This window comes from Mizuhopecten yessoensis, unplaced genomic scaffold (assembly GCF_002113885.1).
Source record: "Mizuhopecten yessoensis strain PY_sf001 unplaced genomic scaffold, ASM211388v2 scaffold10867, whole genome shotgun sequence".
Lineage (NCBI taxonomy): Eukaryota > Metazoa > Mollusca > Bivalvia > Pectinida > Pectinidae > Mizuhopecten > Mizuhopecten yessoensis.
The window spans coordinates 108,237-136,117 of NW_018408761.1; the positions used below are offsets into that span (position 1 = coordinate 108,237).

The 27,881-nt window shown below is 37.2% G+C and overlaps 1 protein-coding gene across 1 annotated transcript; it reads left to right on the top strand.

Annotated features, from left to right (window-relative positions):
• On the top strand, positions 1-27,479 carry LOC110463125. The gene is made up of 23 exons (XM_021517488.1): positions 1-153; positions 2,827-2,903; positions 3,272-3,387; positions 3,690-3,779; positions 4,868-5,008; positions 7,188-7,309; positions 8,313-8,413; positions 10,883-10,977; positions 11,976-12,091; positions 12,641-12,762; positions 13,626-13,715; positions 15,831-16,003; positions 16,939-17,034; positions 17,503-17,631; positions 18,047-18,193; positions 18,890-18,974; positions 19,271-19,371; positions 20,550-20,706; positions 21,526-21,672; positions 21,877-22,062; positions 22,347-22,562; positions 26,370-26,492; positions 27,251-27,479. The coding sequence occupies exons 1-23, from the start codon at positions 14-16 to the stop codon at positions 27,370-27,372; spliced, it is 2,892 nt and encodes a 963-aa protein (XP_021373163.1). The 5' UTR covers positions 1-13; the 3' UTR covers positions 27,373-27,479.
• Positions 27,480-27,881: the final 402 nt, after the last annotated feature.

The window sequence follows — 27,881 nt, forward strand, 5'->3', positions numbered from 1 at the left end:
GGCAATAAGTACAATGCCACGAATAAACATGGCCAGACTGCATGTGGCAATAAGCTTAATCGCCTTTTCCCTTGGAATTTCTGGTTTTCTTATGCCTGATTTGGAAAGCGTGCATCTGTACGTGAGTGTCTCCGGCAGTGACCAGAACTCAGGGTAAGTAGTCGAGCTAGTAGTATATTACGACAAAGTAATGATATTGTACCACTGAACTGACATTTCAACCAATCAACACACGGTCAGTTTAAGGGGTGATTAATCGAATTACTTTCGTTGAATTCTGCTTGACAATACCTTTTTCTGAATTAGGTGAGCTGATCATCCAACAGACTGTTTGTATACTCAAACATGCTTTTGTTTCTTATATGAGGCTGACATTTTAGTAGCTTATCACAACATATAGCTACGACTTGCAAAATCCTTTAATGTATATTTCATATATTTCAAAGAAGATTCTTTTGGTCGCCTTTATAATCTCAACGGGAAACTCTATTTCCTTGTAGCATATGAAGATTGGTGTTTTTGATGATGCACATAAGTGTGCCTTGTTGTTGTTGTTTTTTTTTTATAAAATGCTAAGGTGAACAATTTGCCACATAAGGTATGGCTAGGTCATATTCACAGATATAGGCATCAAAGCACTGTATGAGTAGTCCTCATGGGTCAATCAGTGGTTCACAGCAGCTTACAAATACATGCATGGTAGAGAGTTCGAACTCATATGTGATAGGGGTCTGAATACATATGTGATAGGGGTCTGAATACATTAGTGATAGGGGTCTAAATACATATGTGATAGGGGTCTGAATACATTAGTGATAGGGGTCTGAATACATTAGTGATAGGGGTCTAAATACATGTGTGATAGGGGTCTGAATACATTTGTGATAGGGGTCTGAATACATATGTGATAGGGGTCTGAATATATATGTGATAGGGGTCTGAATATATATGTGATAGGGGTCTGAATACATATGTGATAGGGGTCTGAATACATATGTGATAGGGGTCTGAATACATTTGTGATAAGGGTCTGAATACATATGTGATAGGGGTCTGAATACATATTTAGTAGTAAGGGTCTGAATGCATATTTGATAGGGGTCTGAATACATTTGTGATAGGGGTCTGAATACATATTTAATAGTAAGGGTCTGAATGCATATTTGATAGGGGTCTGAATACATTAGTGATAGGGGTCTGAATACATATTTGATAGGGGTCTTGATACATATGTGATAGGGGTCTAAATACATATGTGATAGGGGTCTGAATACATTAGTGATAGGGGTCTGAATACATATGTGATAGGGGTCTGAATACATTTGTGATAAGGGTCTGAATACATATGTGATAGGGGTCGGAATATATTTCTGATAGGGGTCTGAATACATATGTGATAGGGGTCTGAATACATTTGTGATAAGGGTCTGAATACATTAGTGATAGGGGTCTGAATACATATTTAGTAGTAAGGGTCTGAATGCATATTTGATAGGGGTCTGAATACACTTGTGATAGGGGTCTGAATACATATTTAATAGTAAGGGTCTGAATGCATATTTGATAGGGGTCTGAATACATTGGTGATAGGGGTCTGAATACATATTTGATAGGGGTCTTGATACATATGTGATAGGGGTCTAAATACATATGTGATAGGGGTCTGAATACATTAGTGATAGGGGTCTAAATATATATTTGATAGGGGTCTGAATACATTGGTGATAGGGGTCTGAATACATTAGTGATAGGGGTCTAAATACATATGTGATAGGGGTCTGAATACATTAGTGATAGGGGTCTAAATATATATTTGATAGGGGTCTGAATACATTTGTGATAGGGGGCTGAATACATATGTGATAGGGGTCTGAATACATTTGTGATAAGGGTCTGAATACATTAGTGATAGGGGTCTGAATACATATGTGATAGGGGTCTGAATACATATATGATAGAGGTCTAAATACATATTTAATAGTAGGGGTCTGAATGCATATTTGATAGGGGTCTGAATACATTAGTGATAGGGGTCTGAATACATTTGTGATAGGGGTCTGAATACATTAGTGATAGGGGTCTGAATACATATTTGATAGGGGTCTGAATAAATATTAAATAGTAGGGTCTGAATACATTTGTGATAGGGGTCTGAATACATATGTGATAGGGGTCTGAATACATTTGTGATAGGGGTATGAATACATATGTGATAGGGGTCTGAATACATATTTAATAGTAGGGGTCTGAATGCATATTTGATAGGGGTCTGAATACATTTTTGATAGGGGTCTGAATACATATTTGATAGGGGTCTGAATACATTTGTGATAGGGGTCTGAATACATATTTGATAGGGGTCTGAATAAATATTTAATAGTAGGGGTCTGAATACATTTGTGATAGGGGTATGAATATATATATGATAGGGGTCTGAATACATATGTGATAGGGGTCTGAATACATTTGTGATAGGGGTCTGAATACATATTTAATAGTAAGGGTCTGAATGCATATTTGATAGGGGTCTGAATACATTAGTGATAGGGTCTGAATACATTTGTGATAGGGGTCTGAGTACATATGTGATAGGAGTCTGAATACATATTTAATAGTAGGGGTCTGAATACATTAGTGATAGGGGTCTGAATACATATTGACTACAGAAGAAATGTACTATTAATGTCCAGCAGCATGTATGCATTTTGAATGTATTTCGAACTGAGTCAGATACACGATATAGTGGTAACAGGATGTACCACTTTGGTAAAAATGCTGCACGTCCATTACCCGTGTCAATGACATATAACCTGTAAACTGTTACAGACGGGACGTAGGCCACGCATTAAAGACTATTCAGGCCGCCATTTCACGTCTCTCTCATCCAGACGTCACAGGAAAAAGTGAGTAATCTAATAATACATGTGTTATAGTTATCTCGGTTTCACACTAGTAATAATGCACGAGTAATATGGCTGTACTCCGTCAAATATATATTTTAAGTTTAGGCGCATTTTTCGATTTCTTCACTATGCTATTAAAATCATAGTTACATAAATTTGAACATTATTCATAATTACACAAAGTTCAGGTTCATCTATTTTTTAACAAGTTGAGGTGATTATAATCAATGTAACAGCCAATAATTAGCACCGGCCAGCAATGTGCAGTGATATAATTATGACGTCACAATGGTCTCAACCCTCACATTGATAGATATTATATCAAATTTGTACAAAAGACATTAAAACATTTAATGTTCCTCCTGCAGATGTATTTATAGAACTTATGCAAGGATATCATGACCTGACGTCAACTGTTAACATACGTCACAGTGACGCGAGGAAGGTGACCATCCGGGCCAATGGTAACAGTGAAGTGCACGTGGTAGGTATCAAAGTTGATATTATAACAGGATAATCAAATCTACAGGTTGATGATTCCTGGTACGTATTCTCAATCTTTAACACTGTAATGCTTACCAGGTTCGTGAAGAAACGTCCAACTGTGAATCTGCAGAGCAGTGATTCACATGATCCTGTCTCCGTTCAACAACAAAAGAAATTCCGCACACAAAAAAAAATCGTCTTGTGGAATGAAAATTGACATGTATATACCAGATATGCAATTGATATGCTAACTCTGTATTTCATTGAGGTTTTTTTTTCACTTTTTCTTTTTGTCATTAGACAGGCGGGAAAAGATTGCCTACGTCGTTATTTAAACATGTCACTGATTCTGGTATCCTCCGCCACCTTCAAAACGAAGCACGGAACAAAGTAAGTTTCCTTTTAACTAACTGAACATACTACTGAAACGCAGGTACATTTAAACGTATTTTGGTTCTTTTATTATCGTCGTTTTAAGGCCGTATCAGACTTGTCAGAAATACCAATGACAATGACAATTTATCCGCGTTTCCCGACTCGAAATTGATGAACAATATACATACGTTTCTCCCTTGTGACCAGCACCTAATACACGACTTTTCCTGTTCAGGCATACACATAGGCAGTGTGGGACCGTTGGAATCACTGTAACTTCGCTACATATATTAACTTTGTTAAACATTAGGTACAGCTGATGTCTCCTGAATGGTCGAATTGGTTGTATGGTTCAGTGAATGTAACTTTGTTGGACTTTGTTCGACTAATATTTTTTAATTTCATTACTTCCTGTTTCTAGAACAAGGCACATACAGGAGAATAGATATGCATAAATGTTTGACTGATATACATTCAAAAACATATTACTAAGCAATTTAAACGTAAAGAGAAGAACAATTCAATTATTAATAATTTAATCTTGCTTGTAACAAGCATTTTCATTGGCTTTTTTTATCACCCCATAACGTAAAAAAATGACGTCGCCGTTTGTAACGTCGCTTTTGATTGGCTGATTCAGCAGCGCAATAATTTCTAAGAGAAAAGAATCCATCAATAAAAGTGGATATCCACATGGATTGTGTATAGAAGATTGAATCATAAGGATTAACTTGAATATAGTTTTCATGTTATGGAGCTATAACACAAAAAAACCGGAGTGTACTCTCATCATAAACCGCTTCGCGGTTTATTTAGAGTACACTCCGATTATTTGTGTTATATCTCCATTACATGAAAAATATATTCAAGTTAATCCTTAATAACCCACTAAGTTTCGGTGACAAACCTAAGTTGTTGATTTGTGATACAAATGTATGTTCGTGAAGCGCAATATTATCTCCAGCATTAACCTTTTTTGAATTCCTGGACTTGGTACAGACATTTCGATAGAGTCTGTATAGGTAATGTAATACGTATTTCTCTACATACTTAAGTTGGTTATATTCTAACTGATTTATTCATCTTTCCTAATCTCGACTCAGGTAGTTGCAGCTCGTCTGTCGGACGCTGGTCTGTCCCATCTATGGGACCTATCCGACTACGGATTCTACAAGGATCGCACCGCTCCCATGGAGATATTTTACAATGGCGCCCCATTAAGGATGGCCAGATGGCCGAACGAGGTAAGTGTGCGTTTTGTTCCTTACATAAACTTCATGCGCAAGGCGTTATACACATAATGTGAATATATTTTATTACAACAACCTGAACTGTCAAAACATTGTTGTGACTGAATCATCTACTAGTGTATAAATGGTAACTTCATGGACTAATTTCCATTGCTCTGATCTATTTGAATGACACAGTTTTGCAAGCAACCAAATAATAAATTTGCCTGCAAAGCAATGTCGTTCAAATAGATTATAAATGCCATACAAAAAAACGGTCAATACTTAAATTTACGTTTTCTCCGTCTTTTAAGTGTTTTTTTAACTTACATGTTATATTTACAATTCAAAATTCCTGCCTTATCGACAGTACACACAAATCTGTTCAATATATGGAACAGGAGTTGTGGTGTGGTGATTGGCAAACAAAATCGTACTTTGAAAGTTAAAAATAAAACTTATTGAACAATATTATCAATACATGTACAATTGCGTACGACATGTATATAGGGCGATTTTAATTATCAATATCTAATTATCTTAGCTGAAATTAGATATAACATTGTTTTTATTTTTACCTCGAATAAAATTTCTCGCATGGATAAATACAGTCAACACGGCAATCCGACCTTGCCCTCCACGAAGGAGTAAGTTCTTGTTCTACTGGTTTCTTGCCTACTTCAACAAAATGAAGATTATGCAAGTTATGATAGGAATTGCATGGCTTGGGGGTAAAAAGATTAGTTATATGTACAAGAGTTGATTGCTGATTTAAAGGAAGATAGTGTAGCACTAGTGGCCAAGTAAGGAGGGAGGGCATTCCACTGAGGTATTGTTGTTGCTTTTGGAATTTGATTGTTCAGTGGGAAAAGTTCGAATTGACGAAGAATCCAGACGTGAATTTATCTGTTGATTGCATGGAAACCTGAATACAGTTGGAAGATGCTACAATAGTCTCGCTATTTGCCATGTCGTCAGAAATTGAGGAAACCGTGGCTGATGAACGCGTGATAGAGTTGTATGTGTGTGACCTTACGACAGGGCGTGGGACAACGGCTGATTGTAACTCAGGATGATTTAACGGAAGAGTGCGCTACTCAGTGCTTTGTTTGTGATGTAGACATGATCGGAGTGAGGATTTGTTTTTGTTGTGAAACATAAACTCTCTATGCCTTGTCTCAAACTTTTGATCATTTGCCCTGGCAACTGTATTGCACGATTTTTGACGAGCCAGCATTCGTGTCATTTGGTTCAAAATCAATGACTGCCAAGTTGATAGTTGTTTAAAGTTTCATCCCCGTTTGATAAGAATGCATCACCCGAAAAGTCGGGCTTATAAGAAAACGTTTGATTCTGTCATGGTTAGATCAGTGCAATCCCTTTGTGGCAAAACCTTGTGCATGCGTCTTTTCATGTAAAAATGTATGAACTCTTTTTTTGGTAATCAACAACTTAATAAGTTTCTATGTCAACCAGTGATAAAATAAGAAGCGTATTTAGAATAGCTAATAAAAAACGATTATTAACCATAATTTATATTATAAAAACAAAATCATTTTGAAACGAAGAATAGACATTGTTAAACCTATTGTGTCTGTGTCGCGTTTGGACCACAAATTCATTTCATGACTTTCGTATTTATGTTTTCTAGGGTTATAATTTGTTCTAATTCAAACTTTAAGTATTTTAACACATTTTTGTTGTGAACTGATCACTCCGCTATGAATTATAAAAGTCATCTACTGGTTTATTGTTACATGTATCAAGATTTTTTTTTATATTTCAGTTGTCGCGGGCTAACCTTTTTTATCATTATTCATCTCACACTTGCGTTTTTTGCAAGACGGAAGTTCATATGAAAACCAAATGAGCAAAAAACAGAAACCAAACTAATCTGAAAACTGTAAACAGTCTCGTTTTCTTAAGCATTCACTAATATTGGAATGCACACATTTATGAATAGACGTCATCAGTCCATTTGTGATGGAAGTCCTGTAGCAAATTTATACTACATGACATGGATGATTCCAAAGGACAGAAATAGTCAAACAGAAGTGTACATGTAATTTCTCTGTTTAGTCAATGCAACTACTATGAGGTTTAATATGAACGTTTATTTTTGGAGAGAGCTTATTATCTTCCAGTTTTAATATATGTTTTGTCCAAACTTCTTTATTATTTCGTCCTTATTTAGGGTCAAGGCTATATCAATATTGCATCACTTGTGGACGGTAAGACTGGGTCAAGTTTCACCTTCTCTGGGGACAGAGCCAGTCATTGGAGCCAGGAGTCGGACTTATGGGCTCATGGATTCTGGTACGTATTGTCGTCGTGAATAAGCTGATATATGTTAATATTGCTGCAAATCGTTTAAAGTTAATAATTCTGTCGCACATTTGTATTAATGACAAATAGTTAATGAACGCTTTAATGGTATAAAAGACAAAACGTTACCTTTTCGTTACAGGAATATACGAGACGTACACCATCTGGTTGTTTCAAGTAGTTCCATTTCGTATGACAGCTTTCATTTCGCAATTGTGCGTTAACCATTCTTTATATTTTGTTTTATCGTCCTATTTTGCTGACGCTGTACTATATTTTATCATTTTGTTTTGATTTTGTCGTTAGTTTTAGCTTTATTACTTGACGATAGAATGCATTTTTGAACTTATGTGTTGACATTGCGGCCTCTGTGTCCTTGTAAGTTTAAGTTATTGTACATGTTGTCGCATCCTCGATACTGCAGGGGTAACGTTCACTTTCGCTCTCTGCAACCCCGGAATATGTCATGGCAAATTCGAAGCCTCAGTGTGCGCAACCTCGTGGATGAGACAAGAAGACTAGATTAATCCTTTGATGTATATCAGAAGAATCTCTCAGTCGCGTACAAGTAACATAACCTTTCACCTGAGACTAATCAAATAGTTAGCCGCTTGCCTTCAAGTTTGCTATGACATATGCCAGGGGTGCAGAGAGCGAAAGTGAGCGTAACCCCTGGAGTTTCGAGGATAATGTTGTCGTTGTGTGTTGAAACTATGGTAATTTTATATGGTATATATTCATATATTCACACTGCAGTATCTTGTGTGTTGGTGATCCGATAGACCTTTCCTTGTGTATCGACCCTATATTATACATTTGACATTAGCGTTTTTGCCTGAGTTTATCATATCCATATATTAACGATGTTGTTTGTCATATCCTTGTCTTTTGATGCTATGGTATATTTTGTCCTTGTATTTTGACGCTATGATCTCATTAGTCCTAGTTGAGTTTTTTGCAAATTGGGATTTTTATGTTTAATCATCCAATAAAGGTACTGGAGCTGGGCAGATCGCTCTATCAAAGTAAAATCTATCACGGCATCCAACAACACCATTACCCTGGCCCATCCTCCACCTTTCGGACTGAGGACGGGTAAATATATTACAATGTTATAAAGTCTACACCATAACCCTGACTCATCCTCCACCTTACGGACTGAGGACGGGTAAATATATTACAATGTTATAAAGTCTACACCATTACCCTGACTCATCCTCCACCTAACGGACTGAGGACGGGTAAATATATTACAATGTTATAATGTCTACACCATAACCCTGGCCCATCCTCCACCTTACGGACTGACGACGGGTAAATATATTACAATGTTATAATGTCTACACCATAACCCTGACTCATCCTCCACCTTACGGACTGAGGACTGGTAAATATATTACAATGTTATAAAGTCTACACCATAACCCTGACTCATCCTCCACCTTACGGACTGAGGACGGGGAAATATATTACAATGTTATAATGTCTACACCATTACCCTGGCCCATCCTCCACCTTACGGACTGAGGACGGGTAAATATATTACAATGTTATAACGTCTACACCATTACCCTGACTCATCCTCCACCTAACGGTCTGACGACGGGTAAATATATTACAATGTTATAATGTCCACACCATTACCCTGGCCCATCCTCCACCTAACGGTCTGACGACGGGTAAATATATTACAATGTTATAATGTCCACACCATTACCCTGGCCCACCCTCCACCTAACGGTCTGACGACGGGTAAATATATTACAATTTTATAATGTCCACACCATAACCCTGGCCCATCCTCCACCTTTCGGACTGAGGACGGGTAAATATATTACAATGTGATAATGTCTACACCATTACCCTGGCCCATCCTCAACATTACGGACTGAGGACGGGTAAATATATTACAATGTTATAACGTCTACACCATAACCCTGACTCATCCTCCACCTTACGGACTGAGGACGGGCAAATATATTACAATGTTATAACGTCTACACCATAACCCTGACTCATCCTCCACATTACGGACTGACGACGGGTAGATATATTACAATGTTATAATGTCTACACCATTACCATGGCCCATCCTCCACCTTACGGACTGAGGACGGGTAAATATCTTACAATGTTATAACGTCTACACCATTACCCTGACTCATCCTCCGCATTACGGACTGAGGACGGGTAAATATATTACAATGTTATAACGTCTACCCCATTACCCTGACTCATCCTCCACCTAACGGTCTGACGGCGGGTAAATATATTACAATGTTATAATGTCCACACCATAACCCTGGCTCATCCTCCACCTTTCGGACTGAGGACGGGTAAATATATTACAATGTGATAATGTCTACACAATTACCCTGGCTCATTCTCCACCTTACGGACTGCGGATTGTTAAATATATTACAATGTTATAATTTCTACACCATTACCCTGGCTCATCCTCCACATTACGGACTGAGGACGGGTAAATATATTACAATGTGATAATGTCTACACAATTACCCTGGCTCATTCTCCACCTTACGGACTGCGGATTGTTGAATATATTACAATGTTATAATTTCTACACCATTACCCTGACTCATCCTCCACATTACGGACTGACGACGGGTAAACATATTACAATGTGATAATGTCTACACAATTACCCTGGCTCATCCTCCACCTTACGGACTGAGGATTGGTAAATATATTACAATGTTATAATGTCTACACCATTACCCTGACTCATCCTCCACATTACGGACTGAGGACGGGTAAATATATTACAATGTTATAATGTCTACACCATTACCCTGGCCCATCCTCCACCTTACGGACTAAGGACGGGTAAATATATTACAATGTGATAATGTCTACACAATTACCCTGGCTCATCCTCCACCTTACGGACTGCGGATTGGTAAATATATTACAATGTTATAATTTCTACACCATTACCCTGGCTCATCCTCCACCTTACGGACTGAGGACGGGTAAATATATTACAATGTTATAATGTCTACACCATTACCCTGGCTCATCCTCCGCATTACGGACTGAGGACGGGTAAATATATTACAATGTGATAATGTCTACACCATTACCCTGACTCATCCTCCGCATTACGGACTGAGGACGGGTAAATATCTTACAATGTTATAATGTCTACACCATTACCCTGACTGATCCTCCACATTACGGACTGAGGACGGGTAAATATATTACAATGTGATAATGTCTACACCATTACCCTGACTCATCCTCTACCTTACGGACTGAGGACGGGTAAATATATTACAATGTTATAATGTCTACACCATTACCCTGACTCATCCTCCACATTACGGACTGAGGACGGGAAAATATATTACAATGTGATAATGTCTACACCATTACCCTGACTCATCCTCCACTTTACGGACTATATACGGGTCAATCACTTGTTCACTTGAATATTGTCTACATTACAAATCACATACCGTATGCAACATGTTACCTCTGTAACCACAGTTTTGTTTTCTGTAAATGACTTTACCGTATATTTTCATCATTGATTCCACCTAGGTCATTTTCATTATGGTCAGAATTACCAATACAGTTATCAAGATCAAGGCGGCTACTTCCGGATAATCAACGCCCTCTCTGAACTAGACGAGCCAGTACGTATCATATATTACTTTACTTAAGTTTTACTTCCGGATAATCAACCCCTTCTCTAAAACAAGAACCGGTTCGTATCATATATTACTTTACCTAAGCTCTACTTCCGGATAATCAACGCCTTCTCTAACTAGACGAACCGGTATATCAAATGTTACTTTACCTAAGCTCTACTTTCGGATAATCAACGCCCTCTCTAAACTAGACGAACCGGTATGTATCATATATTACCTACCGAAGCTGTGCTTTACATTTCATTGGTAATGGTTACACGTTACGGTATAACTATACAACCACAATATCAATTTCTTTCATATTTCATCAATATCAATTTCGACCTAAGTAGACATTAATCTTTTTATTTAAACATATAAGAATGATATATCATTTTGCATCTTTTTAACCGTTAAATAGGAATTACTAACTATACCGGGAGGTTTATCATTTCAGTCCTCGAAAACCAATGTATCAAAGAGAAACAAAATGTACAGTTTCTACTTTTCAAGATAACAATTCTTCCCAAAACCAATACGTGTTGTATATAAAACAGTCATTATTTCTTGTCGACTTCATATTTATAGACTGTAACGAAAACAGTGACTGTTTCTTTTCAATATAATATAGATAAAATGTAACTAAAATAGGTTTTTTTCTTGTCAATAAAATAGGTATATATAACAAAAAAGGATTAAATGTCCATGTTAAGTAGGTAAGTATAGAACAAATAGGATCTAACGACCGACTAAAGAACAAGCTGCTGTTATACTTCACAGGGAAATAGACATGAAGAGCTCTGTGAAGGGTGAAATCGGCTGGTGTTTAGTCGGTCGTTAGATTTTATTTTTTCTATAAATAAAATGTAACTTTAACAGTAATTATTACTTGCAATTCTTTTAGTCGTGCTTCGCTTATAAATAAACTTCGCCCCCTTCAATGAAAAATAACCGATCAGTTAGAATCTGTGTGTTTATGATTGTATTTCTGTTTGTACGTGCAGGGTGAGTACTACATCGACAGGACATCCGGGATACTCTACATGTGGCCGCCCTCACAAACTGAAGGTCTGGATCAACATGACGTTATATACGCCTCAGACTTAGCGCACTGCTTCAAGTAAGTTACTGCTAAACATTTATATAAATTGATAGAACTTCCTCGCGATATTCAGACCTATTGTCCATTTAACCGTTAATAGTTGATTGATTGATTGATTGATTGATAGGTTTTACGTCCGCTTCACTACCGAGTGATTCGGTTATCCAGCAGACGATTAGCCATTAATAGTACCGTATACACATTTATATAGGGTCTTGCATGAAATTCCATTTCATCGATTGATGAAACAAGTCCGAGCATTTTTCATTTAAGGAAATATCTGATAAACTGAAATGATTTTTTAACGATCTCATTAGATATTTAAACAATTATTTAACATTAGAACGTCATTTCCTCAATTCCACATATATACTTGTACATTGAAAAATAATCGCAATATTCTATCACCTGCAAACAATGCACATTAAGTATTTTGTTTGACTTCAAAATTTAAAATCTGTTTGTGTATATAATCTACATTGGCTGTGGTGTTTACGAAAAATACGTTTCAAGGGTTTACAAAACAGCTGAAAATTCTCTTAACTCATCTCAACGTATCTATTTTAGTCTAGACCACACTTCTAACGTGATATTTGAAGGGTTCACGCTGGAGGCCTGTCGCCACTATGGCATCTCTGTACGGTATGGACAAAACATCACTGTCCAGAGGATGGAAGTGCGGAATACAGGTAACTCATCATCACATATATGTCAGACAATTTGTAGATTTGTTTATCACATAACTGCCCTAATTTACAATGTCGTACGGCCATGTCATAATTATGGTAATACACACGTGTAAGGAAACCTAAATCTACTGCGATTAGTCGAAACCGTGGGAACATATTCCTACACCACTGTAGGTACTACTTTTATCTACTATACCACATGCTGCATTTACTATTATTGTTAATGTAAATGTTTATTTTGCCATTTTTAATTTCCTCGCATTTAAAATGGTTTGTTTTTTTTGAAACTGGAACTACTTTGCACTGCGCGGAATGACAATGCAATGACCGGAGTACTTTGCTATTGACCTATATAGAGTCAGCTGATAACTAATAATTCTGTTTTAAGTGTTTTCTTCAAATTGTGAATGTTATTTGAGAAATACAATTTTACATTTGTGTTTATGTTATATTGAATTAAATGTTTAATAAATTAAATATGACATGGACACGAATGACAGATCCTCTATATATCAACTTAGAAACTCAGAGTGATACAAAAGAAAAAGGAGAAAAGTTTGCCTAACATGTCAGGGTGAGTCATCCGATCTCTTTACTTCTTGTATGCCAAAACAGCTGGCTATTCGTATGGTCAGTTGAATTTCGCACAACCACCTAAGCTAACGTTGGTGAGCGTTTAATTGTGTAAGACCAACATGGATTACGGGCTTCTTCTCAACCAACCCATATAAATGTTTGGGATAGTATTACTACTTATCTATTCCCCCTTCCCAAATAAGGTACCATTAATATGTTATGTGTTACAAATTCGTTGACAGTATTTGAGTCAAATATTCACACTGTATAATCCCCCCTTATTCTAGGTTCGTACGGAATTTCCTGTCTTAATTGCCTGAATGTGAATATAACCGGATGTGACGTCCACCACGGGGATGGTGGTATCAAAGTATCGGGTAAGAATCTTATTGGTAACACACTTCCTACATAGATTCCTGTCAAGAGGTAATGGAAGGAAAATGTAAGAGTAAGAAATAATTGATTTGACATATATTGTAGAATAGTTAATGTAGCACAACCAGGATAGTAATAATATATAATTGACGTCGATTCGGATACGACATAAGCGTATGTACAATTATCTTCAATAAGATTCATCAGTTTGGAAATATGTGATATCAAAGTTTTACTTTAAGTTCTACATAAACAATTGTATATTATTCATGTCACTTGACCCGAGACGTTTCGCCTATCGATAGAGAGCGTAAACACACTGCATCAATTAGGTTACAGGTATGGTGTAGATCTAGCCAAACATTTATAATCTGACTTGGAAAATGTAATTATTGAAGAACATGACATTTTCAACTCCCACGACGTGGTTTCACTGTTCACCAACACACCAGTACAAACGGCCATCAATATCATCAGAGAGAGATTAAAAGCTACTAACATTTATCATGGACACGACATACTTCGTTTTCAGAGGTCAGGTGTACCAACATAAATACGGTACTGCTATGGGAAGTCCTGTGTCACCCATAGTCGCGGATCTGTCCGCCATAGTCGCGGATCTGTCCATGGAATACCTAGATCAGACAGCCATTAGATCGGCACCCTTGGAATGCGGCCCCAAAAATTTGGAAACGATATGTACATGTAGATGACATCCTAGAAATAGTAAAAAAGGGAGCAGTGCAGGGCGTAATAGATCACCTGAACCTATCGGACAAAACAAATTTCATTTAGTTTACCGACGAGGAGGAAAACGAAGGAACCATACCATTCTAGGACACGCTCATCGTCCGCAAAGAAAACAGCACAATCAAACTATTAGTGTACTGCAAACCGACACACACTGATAAATATTTGGCTTTCAATTCCCACCATCCACAACACCAAAAGTTTGGAGTTGTACGTGCAATCCTCGACGGATGCAACAAGATCATCACAGAGCAAGTTGATAGACTCGGGGAAGACCGTTTGGACACCCCGACTGGTCAATAAACAAGGTGAAAAGAGCGGTAAAAGAAAAGACAGAAAATAGAAAACCGAGACAGAGGAAAAGTAATGAGAACCGAGACAGAAGAAATGTAATGAGAGTCAAATCAAGAGCAAAGACTGGGTCACTATACCCTACGTGAAGTCCCATCTGAGGCGTTTGCCCGGGTGATGAGGAAACACCATTACGGCACCCCGATGAGACCTTTGACAACCCTCAGACAGTTACTGGTGTACCCCAAAGACAAGACTGACATTTTAGCTAAAACAGGAGTTGTACAACAAATTCCATGAAAAAAGTCAGCAGTCATATATAGGTGAAACTGAAAGGACATTTAGTACTCAATTGATGGAACATCAAAAGGACGTAGAGAAAATGAGCAACATACCATTCACCAGATCCACACGCAAAACATGCGCCACCCAGTACAATAAATCGGCATTAACAGATCACGCTAACACCCAATACAAAATGGTCGATTGGGACAATGCAAAGATAATTGAAAGGGAACAACAAAAAAGCGAGACAAATCAAAGAAGCTACCAAAATTAGGAAAAGACCAGAGACGAGGGGGACATCACCTGAGTCATGAACCGATACTAACATAATAGGGGAGGGGGCTAGATCTACACCCTACCTGTAACCTAGCTGATGCAGTGTAACATCTCTGGTTGAGTGACATGAAAAATATACAATTCCGTCACATCGTTATACATGTAAAAAAAATCGCTCACTCAGTCATAGCTTGACAAAGGAACAAGTCGGTCTTGAAACGTTGCGACACATTTAATACGTACATTAATTGTGTAGAAAGTAAAACTTTGATATTAAATAGTATGTACAATTAGTTGTTATATTATGAACAAAATAACAAATCAAATCGACAAATCGATTCAGCTACGATTTGTTTAACACCTGGTCATAGATGAGCGAGAGTATATGACCCCCTTATACCGTATCACGACAGGTCCGCCGCAGCGTATCCAGGTTGTTTGATATACATTTCATAATTATTTGTTTCAAGACGTTTCTTTTTAATTTTTATGTCAAATTTGCCTGTATCTTCAAGGTGGTATCAGAGCGACATTAACACCCTCCCGGATATCGGTGGATAACAATATCATCCACAGCTTCAGCAGGGAAACAGCAGTCGGGTCCAACGCTATCAGCGCCGACGGCGTAGGAATATACATGGCGCACAACGAACTACACACCGGCCAGTACACCGCCATCAGATGGAGCGTTCGTATTACGTTAATTTGAAGTTTCATAAACGTGGTCTCGTGTTTTCTGTAGTTTGTTTATCATATGGTGCAGTTACTTTGTAATTCGCCTGATGTTTTCTTTAATTTTCCAATTGATCTGAACATGTTTTTATATCTACACAAACCGCCTTCTTCGAGGCATAATATCCAAAAACTATAGTGCAATATTCCAAGATCTATCAAATAGAATCGGCACTATCGTGGTTATTGGTCGATCATTCAAACCCTGTTATATATGTAGCATTATCACATGATCTCACTTTACACTATGAACTAAGAATAGGTTTACCATATACTTTTCAAAGTCGCTTAAGTCTATGGAGGAAGTTTTGCTGGAACGGTTTACCTAAGATGCATTCCTTCTGTCCTTCCTTCTTTCTTTCATTCGTTCTTTCGTTTTTCAATTAATTCGTTGTATCCTAAATTGTAAATGTGTTTTGGAACACTTGGTATATGAATTCTCTTTTCAAATGTTGTACTTCCGATAAGTCCAAAATGGAGGAATGTGTACTAAGGTGCAATGAGCTTGGCTTTCTGCGCCGACATTATGAATTTAGATATGTACTTCTAGTGATATTTTACCGGACGATCCCTGAAACACTTTATTGCAGGATAATGTCATTGTCATACATGATCTAAAAACTGCTTTCTATTTTTAAAACATTTTCTTCAGGTTGGTATGTATTAACTAGGAAAAGATTCTTGTAACACAACCAATAATTGTTTCTATATGACGTTTCGATGACTAGTACGGCTTGTTTACACCTTTGTGTACATACGCTGCACTGGTCCTTTGTCAGATGAATGTGACCGAGTACATACCGTAGATAAAAGGGTGGTGGTTGCGTTACAAGAACTGCTTTCTATATGTGCCTTTAATCTGCTTTGACATCGATATGCTTGCTTATTCAGGGAAATGATCACGTGATGGAGTATAACCATGTCCACCACCTCTGTCAAAACGCCACCGATTGTGGAGCACTGCACACGGGGCGTGACTGGACGGGGGTAGGTAGCATTAAATACATGTAGTATTTATATGTGATTTGAGCTTGCATTGTGACGTCATGATATCCATTATTTTTTCGAGCTTATTCATGAATTATGTTTAAAGTGTAACTTTCCTCTCATAATATGAAAGTTGTTGTAGAAAGGTACGTCGTTGTGGATACAAAATGAAAGTTTAGTTCACGTTTGATGTTCATGTGTCTTCGTATATTGTCAGCTAAAAAGATCATTTTAGCACTCAAATACAAACGTATATGTTATCAATTTAAATATGTGAGGTACAATTGCAATAATTCATTTTAGGTTGTTAACAGAGACTAGTATCTCTTCCATACCCTTGTTAATGACGTTCACCATATTGAACTATCATACACATATCTTCGTATTCTCACCACTAATGATGAGCTGGACAACCTTAGGACGATATCCAGAAAGCATTTATCATTGTATGTATGTTGTTGTCAACAGAGAGGGTGTGTGGTTCGATACAACCACGTGCATCATGTCCTCCGCCTCCACCCCGGGGCCGATGTGCGGGGGGTCATGTTGGACGATCAGTATTCCAGTGTCAACATTTACAGCAATGTATTCTATAACGTAAGTTGGCAATGATAATTATTGTGGGTTTTTTTGTCTTTTGTTAACCGGATCATAGTGTTAACTTGCGATAGGTGACAGACACTTGCGAATGATGTATTAATGCATGTGTAGCGGAACCGGACTGGGTCGATCGTCGGCGACCAGGTAGCTCAATTGGTAAAGCGTCCGTCTAGAGTTCAGGTCCCGAGCTCGAACCCCGGTCTTGCCGTGCATTTTCCCGCTCCTGTTACACATGCACTGTTTGACACTGTTTATTATAGATGCTTTAAACATATGGGGATATATGCCTCATAAGAGAAAAAAAGTTACATTTTATAAGATGTAATTTTTTGGCTCTAAACACATGTAAAGTAATACATTATTTTAATCAGAGAATCTGTCAGAGTTTTCCTGTTTGCTCTTTTGACTTTAGAATGACGTACACGTCAACATAGGAGGCGGACGTGACAACATTATTCAAAACAATGTGTTTTACGAAGCAGCCAAGTCGTCCATGCAAGTAGATTCTAGAGGAGTTCCTCATAGCAGTAACGAACAACCGTTACAGAAAAAACTGCACGTAAGTACGATCAGGAAACATGATCCGAAGATCACGAGTTAAACAAATAGTAGCCTTAGAGTCGCGTGTACAATTGCCATTGACAACACCGATATACCATATATCAGGATGTTTCCGCAGGAATGTTATTTTCGCTATTTTTCGAGTCGATAACGTGATTGCGAAAAAATGAGCCGCAGAATCATGACAAGCGTAAAGATAGGAGCGATAATAAACTTCAAAATCGTAATGTCGTCATATGGTTGTAACGATTTATATATATAAAGAATAATGATGTTTGAATATATATATAATAACACAATATAATACTTTTGTTTATGATTTGATTAACAAAATACAAGTACTTGTACAGTGTAGTTGCTCAATATGCTGTCAAAAAGTATTCATTTGACTAGTTGACACTGTATATGCCGAGTGTCCAGAATCTGTGCTAAAACGTTCGAGTTAAAATCGCGAAACTTTAATTTGGCTGATAAATATACTAACGTATTTAGTACAGCGGTTACTAAATTTTGACGATTTTTATGAAAAATACAATATGCTAAATTATCTTAACCACTGATTATCATTGCCGTGGGATATCACAGATATTCCGATCGTATTTGTTAATTAGATAAATGATTGGTTATCACAGGAGTTTGGTACTGATATATCACTTCCTTTCACTGAATGTACAAACCTATCTGTCATTACAAGGCTGTGCCGTACACGAGTGCATTGTGGGCCAAGCGTTATCCCAAGCTAGCCGTCATAGACTCGAATGCACCTGACGAACCACGAGGTATGCATTGTTTATATTAAGCCATTCAAATCGGCAGCTAGGTGCTTTACGAATGCCATAGTGTATTTACCATGAAAGACGCGTTACTGTGAATATATACATATTTACATTAAAGTACAATATGACAGTATCACTTAATTACTTAAAACATATGTTACCACTACATTGTACATGTATACAACATGTACGTGTCTTGATTCGAACGTTACCTTAACATTGTTATGACATTCAAACATTCATGAAGCTGCTTTGCGTTCAAAATATCCATATGTTTTAAAACAATATTTCTGCTTTAGGAAATGAAATTTCGAGGAACATTTTCTACAATTCGGCAGCCCCAGACTTTGTGGGATCGTACACTAACACGCATTGGTTTAATATCACAATGAATCACCAGGTATTTCTTGTTTATTTCTCGTACGTTAAAGTTTCCATAGATTATGATCAGTGATATAACATTACCCTCTGATAACAGAGTAGGGTTTGACAGGTTACTGGTTCAAAACAGGATCGGGGCAGTAAAATAATAAGTACATTTCTTCCTCAAATAGATAGTTGTCAAAGGATTGAAGCTGATTTCAACATCTATAAGCAACCTATAAGAAAGGTTTTTTGGGTTGTCTATTGTCCCTTGGGTACTGATGATGCCTTTCAAGTTGTTTTAGTGTCTCGTCGGTCCTGATGTTGTCTCTCGTTTTAAATTAGTGTCCTATCGATTCCTGATGCTATCTTTCATTTCGTTTTGTTGTGCCTTTAGTTCCTGATAATGTCTTCCATTTTGTTATGTTATCCCCTCGGTTCTTGATGTTGCCTTTCATTTTGTTTTGGTGTCCCATCGGGCCCTAATGTTGCCTTTCATTTCGTTTTGTTCTGCCTTTAGTTCCTGATAATGTCTTTTTGTTATGTTGTCCCCTCGGTTCCTGATGGTGCCTTTCATTTTGTTTTGGGGTCCCCTCGGGCCCTGATGTTGCCTTTTATTTTGTTTTGGTATCCCCTCGGTTCCTGATGTTACCTTTCATTTTGTTTTGGTGTCCCCTCGGGCCCTAATGTCGCCTTTCATTTTGTGTTGGTATTCCCTCGGGGCCCTAATGTTGCCTTTCATTTTGTTTGGTGTCCCCTCGTTTCCTGATGTTGTTTTAGTGTCGACTTCGAATTCTGGTATGGGTTTGTCATATTCACTATGACTTCTGTTGTTTTTGTTGACGTTGTAGTAAAGATGTGTGTTTGAATTTTTGTCCTTTTTCTGTGACGCTTTGGTATATTTTAATCACTTCTGATTTTGTCCTTAACGCAATGGTATTTTTTATGATGACGCTGGAGCACATTTTGTTTTGACGATTTTGTGTACTTTATCCTTGTGTGCTGACGCTGTGATATGTGTTTATGATGTTGGAGTACATTTAGGTTTTGAGTTTGAGCGATTTAGTATAGGATGACTTTAAGTGTTGCCACTTTGGTATATCTTATGTTGACGCTGTAGAACAATGAGTTTTGTTCTTTGTATACTCACCCTCTGGTATATCCATAAGCTTTTGATGGTTTTAATTCTTTCATTGAAGTCTTCTTTTTTCACAGGCTGCAGGTCCGACAGACTTTTTTGACCCCGCACAGGCCGACTTCCGACCCCGCTGTTCACTCTCGAAATTTGCACAATCCATCCACTTTCCGGACCCTGTTCCTCTGCATGATGTCGGCCCGAGGGGCGGGATCGGTCCGATGTACAAAGGACATGGTACATTAAAAAAAAGACAATACTATAAACACACGACTTGAAAAACGATTGAGCCATAAATTACCCCCAGCATAGACAACGAGGAGCGATAAGATGGTTCACAGCTGTGATAATGTTTTAATTTCTTCATTACATTTTTTAAGAAAGCATGGAAGTAGATAATAATATAAGTATAAAATGCATTTTTTCCGGTCAGAAATCGGATACTATCAACCTGATAGAATATGTCACAGTGTGAAGATATGGCTTTTAGTATTGACCAATCAGTACGGCACTTTATTTTCACTTCATTCAAAACCACACACATTAGCTGTATAAATATAAGGTGAAGCGACAGAAGGATAAAGTATTTTCGTACATCATTGCTACATACTCTCAGGTAATTTATTTCACTACACAAATGATTTATTAGAATTGTTTACGTTTGGTTTTCAAAATAATTAAATTTCCTCTTTTTATGCGTCATACATCGCAGATGTCCAATGAAAACACATTTGTCCGGGGACCATCGGTAGTACGGTGGGGTTTACGGTCGGTCCATCTTTAGTCCAAGCACATCTCATGTACTCTCTAACCTAATAAAATAGTTTTGTCCGGGTATTGGGGACTATTTATTGCTCGAAATGCTATTCCTATTTGTTGTAGTTAAAAAGTATCAGAATTAAAATATCATAATCTGACAAAATAATAAATAAATTAGTTTTAACAAATTTTCACTACAATAGTCCACGGTGTATTTATATTCACCCTGTACATGCTGTATTAAGTAAACATTGTATATATACCTGCTTTTATACCACTTAACTGGGTCATTTACAGTTGCAGGTTCCAGACGTGACGTCATCACTACAAAGCGTGATGTCCCTGCTCCTTGTACAACACATGCACCCTCGGCACTTACTCCGATTACGTCATACCTTCCGGACGGTTCACACGCGAACACCGTCAAAAACACACCTAACCAAGGCACGAGACTACTTTTGTTCATCTTGTCAAGACTAGCAATCATTTACGGCACCTGTTTTTCCAAATTTACATTAATAATTGTTTGAATACAAAATGCAATTATATTTCGAGAGAAATCATATTTTTCATGGGACAATATACTGTCTATGAACTCCAAGTAATTACCTTATTTTTGATCAAATTTATATCGCATCGCACTTGTAGGTTGTTGGTTTGACGTTGAAATCTGCCCAAACGATCATGGGTTCACGTCGGGCCTTCAGCGAGACGTAGACGGCGAGAAACACCTGAACACAGGCATTAACGAGTCGGCGTGTCTGGACCGTGTACCCTATATGGTGACCCACTGCGGCAGCCAATCAAAATTCTCCGTCATCTACGGTCCTACAGGTTATACCACATGTTGTAAAATATCGACCTTTAGTTTTAAAAATTAATAATTTAGTTTCAAAAATTTGCAATCTAACTAGACACAAGAAAAAATAAGCTCAAAGTGGCAAGAACGTTTACCAAAGTAGATATTTAAATCAGAGAAGGTCAAATATATCGAGCAGCGAATTTTGTTATTGAAAGTGGCGACGTGGACGATTTTCAAAAACCTTGTCTATATAAAATATCTCAATTACTCGACCACGAGCAAGGTTTTGTACTATACCGTTTGATCCATGTCTTAGGTGCCATGACGCTGGGAGGATTCGGGTGCTACTTCGCCCAGTACGGCTGTCCTAAGCACGGATCTTACCATGTTGGTTTTATACGCGACAAGTGGGCTGAACAACACCAGAACGCTGCTCATGACGAGAACGCATGTTTGTCACGTGCTCTTGCAGAGTGGAGGTATTGCGGATCGGATGAAACCTTCCCCTACACCAGCATTTATCTTCCAACAGGTAATAAACACACCGTGATTGATCGTATCGCCATGCATTCATGTGACCACGCCCCCTGTGTAGTTGTTTGGTTTGGTTTGGTTTAGTATTGTTTAACATCCTACCAACAGCTATGGTCAATTAAGGACGGTCTCCCCTGTGTGCAAGATGCATGCGTGTAGTGTATGCGTTTGTGTGTTTAGGGAGGCTGCGATATGTTCCTGTTTGTCTCCTTGTGATAGCGCAGAACTGATGTCGACATTATGGTGCTACCTCACTGAAACATGCTGTCGAAGACACTCAGCAGGACACCCTACCAGTCACATTATACTGACAATGGGCGAACCAGTCGTTGTGTAGTTGTATGTAACTGATTAAAGTTAGTTTCGGTTTATACGGAACGCCCGCCGTTTTGAGATCACCTATCGGACGTGATGTCAGTAATTTCCTTCCAGCGGAAATACGGAATTTGCGACGCCTGATGGTAACCTGCGTTACTGAAAATGCTATGGAGACAACTTTAGCACTTCGTTCATAGTAAATATCCTGATAATGTTGTCAAATTATAAAACAAAATACTGTTGGAAGGGAGACAACTGCGAGATAGTAGTTACGTACAAGATTGCAAAAAACCTTGAACGACTTCATTATGAAGATTAGTTTTGCTCTGCTTCATTACTTTCGCTAACTATAATCATTGCATATGTCCTAAGAAGTTGTTTTTTAGACTGTTTTCATCATCGAAATGAGCCATATGGCAATGATTCGATTCTGATTACGGGAATAGGCCCGAAGGCGAAAAGAAGACGTTCTATCGCATTATTGTTGACACGTGCTAGTGTAACGCATTGTTTTTTAATTTTGAAGTTAAATATAATAAATTTTGCTAATGCTGCTTATTTGCTAAACGTGTTTTGTGAACATTTGGGATAACATTATGGGGTGACGCTATGCAAGCGCCCTCGTTTATTTTCACATTTTGCCATCATTTTTAATAGGCTGGTTGCCTGTCCTAGTACTATCAATGACACAACAAAGGCCTACTCCTCGGTTAGTCGTTTACACTTCTTAACAATCACGATGTAAACTCAACCCATTTTCTATTGGTTTTGCGAAAATAGGAACGTATAATAGTGTTTTTTTTGTTAATCTCCTTGGATGACGCTACGCATGCGCATTTTTAGGTCACCTGATCATGAGCTTTTAGCTCAAGTGACCTATTGCTATCCGTCTACGTCCGTCGTCGTCCGTTAACATTTTACATTTTCAACTTAAGCTGAAATACTGGCAAAGGGATTTCATTAATATTTCATGGGAAGTTTACTGACATCTCCCTGACCAAGTGTTGTTATTTTTCGGGTCGATCAGAAATCCAATATGGCCGCCGCGGCCGCCATTTTGAAAAACTATTTCAAACTTAAAGTCAAGTTCTGCTAGGCCGATTGAACTGAAACTTTGTAGGGATGATCGACTTATTGTCCTGAAAAAGTGTTGTTATTTTTCGGGTAAATCAGAAATGCAATATGGCCGCCGTTGCTGCGATTTTGAAAAACTATTTCAAACTTAAACTGAAACATTGTGGAAATGATTAACTCATGGTCCTGACAAAGTGTTGTTATTTTTCGGGNGGGGGGGCTTCAGACTGGATTGGGGAGCGGGGAGTTTTTGTCAGCCATCCTGGCGACAATTCCAATTGAAAATGATATGAAGTTTCAGTTTTTGTTAAGCGGGTAACTTTGATGGTCAGTAGTTCCAAGTTTAAAAATAAGTACTTACTCTAGAATGCTTATCAATGATCGTGTTGGCATCTGTAATTGCTTTTTTTTCAAAATTTACCTTTTACATTTCATTATTTTCCATTTCCAAATATCTGACTAACTCCTCCTTCAGGGTTTACAGTACTTTGATTTTGTCTTTGTAAAAAAGGCGGTTGAGACGCTCTAACAAGATGCATGCCTACTTCTAATACATAGCGTCAAACGTTATATCTGTAAATAGGGTGACAAGTGTAAATATCTTATATAGAACTAATACCAAATATAAACCGTTATACGTCACAATAGTGTGGCAAGTCTATATATCGTATATAGCACTTATAATACCAGGTGTAAATCATTATACGTCACAATAGAGTGGCAAGATTATATATCTTATATAGCACTAATACCAAGTGTAAACCATTATATGTCACAATAGAGTGACACGTCTATATATCTTATATAGCACTAATACCAAGTGTAAACCATTATATGTCACAATAGAGTGGCACGTCTATATATCTTATATAGCACTAATACCAAGTGTAAACCATTATATGTCACAATAGAGTGGCACGTCTATATATCTTATATAGCACTAATACCAAGTGTAAACCATTATATGTCACAATAGAGTGGCACGTCTATATATCTTATATAGCACTAATACCAAGTGTAAACCATTATATGTCACAATAGAGTGGCACGTCTATATATCTTATATAGCACTAATACCAAGTGTAAACCATTATATGTCACAATAGAGTGGCACGTCTATATATCTTATATAGCACTAATACCAAGTGTAAACCATTATATGTCACAATAGAGTGGCACGTCTATATATCTTATATAGCACTAATACCAAGTGTAAACCATTATATGTCACAATAGAGTGGCAAGTCTATATATCTTATATAGCACTAATACCAAGTGTAAACCATTATATGTCACAATAGAGTGGCAAGTCTATATATCTTATATAGCACTAATACCAAGTGTAAACCATTATATGTCACAATAGAGTGGCAAGTCTATATATCTTATATAGCACTAATATCAAGTGTAAACCATTATATGTCACAATAGAGTGGCAAGTCTATATATCTTATATAGCACTAATACCAAGTGTAAACCATTATATGTCACAATAGAGTGGCAAGTCTATATATCTTATATAGCACTAATACCAAGTGTAAACCATTATATGTCACAATAGAGTGGCAAGTCTATATATCTTATATAGCACTAATACCAAGTGTAAACCATTATATGTCACAATAGAGTGGCAAGTCTATATATCTTATATAGCACTAATACCAAGTGTAAACCATTATATGTCACAATAGAGTGGCAAGTCTATATATCTTATATAGCACTAATACCAAGTGTAAACCATTATATGTCACAATAGAGTGGCAAGTCTATATATCTTATATAGCACTAATATCAAGTGTAAACCATTATATGTCACAATAGAGTGGCAAGTCTATATATCTTATATAGCACTAATACCAAGTGTAAACCTCTATATATCATTTATAGCACTAATATTAAGTGTAAACCATTATATGTCACAATAGAGTGACACGTCTATATATCTTATATAGCACTAATACCAAGTGTAAACCATTATATGTCACAATAGAGTGGCAAGTCTATATATCTTATATAGCACTAATATTAAGTGTAAACCATTATATGTCACTATAGAGTGACACGTCTATATATCTTATATTGCACTAATATTAAGTGTAAACCATTATATGTTACAATAGAGTGGCAAGTTTATATATCTTATATAGCACTAATATTAAGTTTAAACCGTTATACGTCACAATAGGGTGGCAAGTCTATATATCTTATATTGCACTAATATTAAGTGTAAACCATTATATGTCACAATAGAGTGGCAAGTTTATATATCTTATATAGCACTAATATTAAGTGTCAACCATTATATGTCACAATAGAGTGGCAAGTCTATATATCTTATATAGCACTATTATTAAGTGTAAACCGTTATATGTCACTATATCACATCATCATGGTCACTGTATCTTTTATTAAGGACGACGAAAAACTGCTGCTGGTGGATGTTGGATTTATGTAACAAAATGTCCTGCAGATCCAACTGTTAACATCCCACACGATCTATTCTTTGACGCCTGGGGAGCTACCAACGTCGGTTCAGGTGATAGTACGATCTCCTAATACGTTGTTGAAACGTTTGTTCTAATTAACATAACCAAGACGTCCTTGTTGCTTGTTTTAAGTTTATTTTTGCTATCTACTTCCCGTCACACATGTTTGTGTAGATAAAGAGTTCATATAATCGATACAATTAACAGACAGTAACATAACTGAAAATTGTGTCTTTGATTCCACTTAAATAACAATTAAGATGTGGCAATCCTAAACGCTGTTCTTAAAGTACGGCATTTTGTAATATATCTAAAATTAACTTTATACAAAAACAATGCCCGCACGTTTCATAACGTTTCAAGGCCGACTGGTGCATTTGTCAAGCTACTTATAAGTGAGTGATTTGTATTGTTTCCCTGTACAACGATTTGACAAAATTGTAAATTTATCAAGTCATTCGACCCGGGACGTTTCGCCTATCGATAAAACGAGTTTATACGCACTATCAATACATAATGTACTGTGTAGATATAACCCCCTCTCCCGTTTAGGTAAGAAGTGGGCCATACAGATGACTTAACTAGTACCCCCCTCGTCTCTGATCAGTTTTTTAGGTTAGGTTTTTAACGTTGCAACACGTTTAGTACATACATTGTTAGTGAATAAAGTGAAACGTTAATATTACATATTTTCAAACTGATGAACCTTATTGAAAGTTTACAATTTGCGTCTTTGCATAGTCTTCCGACTCTGCATTTCCTTTGTGGTTTTAATACGACGTTTTATTATTTATCTTTTATCCATCAGACCGGAGTTCGACAGCATGTTTCCAGAGGGCGGACGATTTCTGGTTTAGATGTGGAAGACATACAGACGCACCCGTGACAGCCTTCTACCGACCAGAAGCAAACTCCAGGACCGTTCCTTGACATGACAGCGTTCTATCGACCAGGACTAATCTCTCTAATAAAGCCTAAATAAACACAATATCTTAACAAGCATGAGTCGAAATTAAAGAATTCATTATTATACAAAATAGTTCATTAATAAATATTTAATGGGTTGCAATTATGACAGGCTCTCTGGTCAGAGTACTGTCCAGTTTAGAAAACTCCATAACCGTTCATTGTTATTTTAGCCAAATCGGACCTAATGACTATATGTGTCCAAATGAATGGAGTCTATTCACTTTGAAAAGTCCGGGATATAGTGGCCCATCACTGACAGTAAAGGTAGTAAGGCGAAGTACAATATATTGTTTATCTGAACACCGTTCATCAATGACTCGATCTCTTGTCTATAATGGACATGATACGGTTTATACAAATCTGCTGGTCTGTTGTTTCCGGTGTTTTCACAAAAATGGAAAGATGTATCCTTGATTGATAGTTTTAGTATCATTATCATTATTTAAATTCATATAATATCATCGCATAAA

Excerpts from the sequence above, each read along its gene's own strand:
- LOC110463125 (XM_021517488.1), top strand. The coding sequence starts at position 14 with ATGCCACGAATAAACATGGCCAGACTGCATGTGGCAATAAGCTTAATC. Across the intron at positions 20,707-21,525 it reads TCCGATGTACAAAGGACATG|TTGCAGGTTCCAGACGTGAC; the intron begins GTACATTAAAAA and ends GGTCATTTACAG. Across the intron at positions 21,673-21,876 it reads CAAAAACACACCTAACCAAG|GTTGTTGGTTTGACGTTGAA; the intron begins GCACGAGACTAC and ends TCGCACTTGTAG.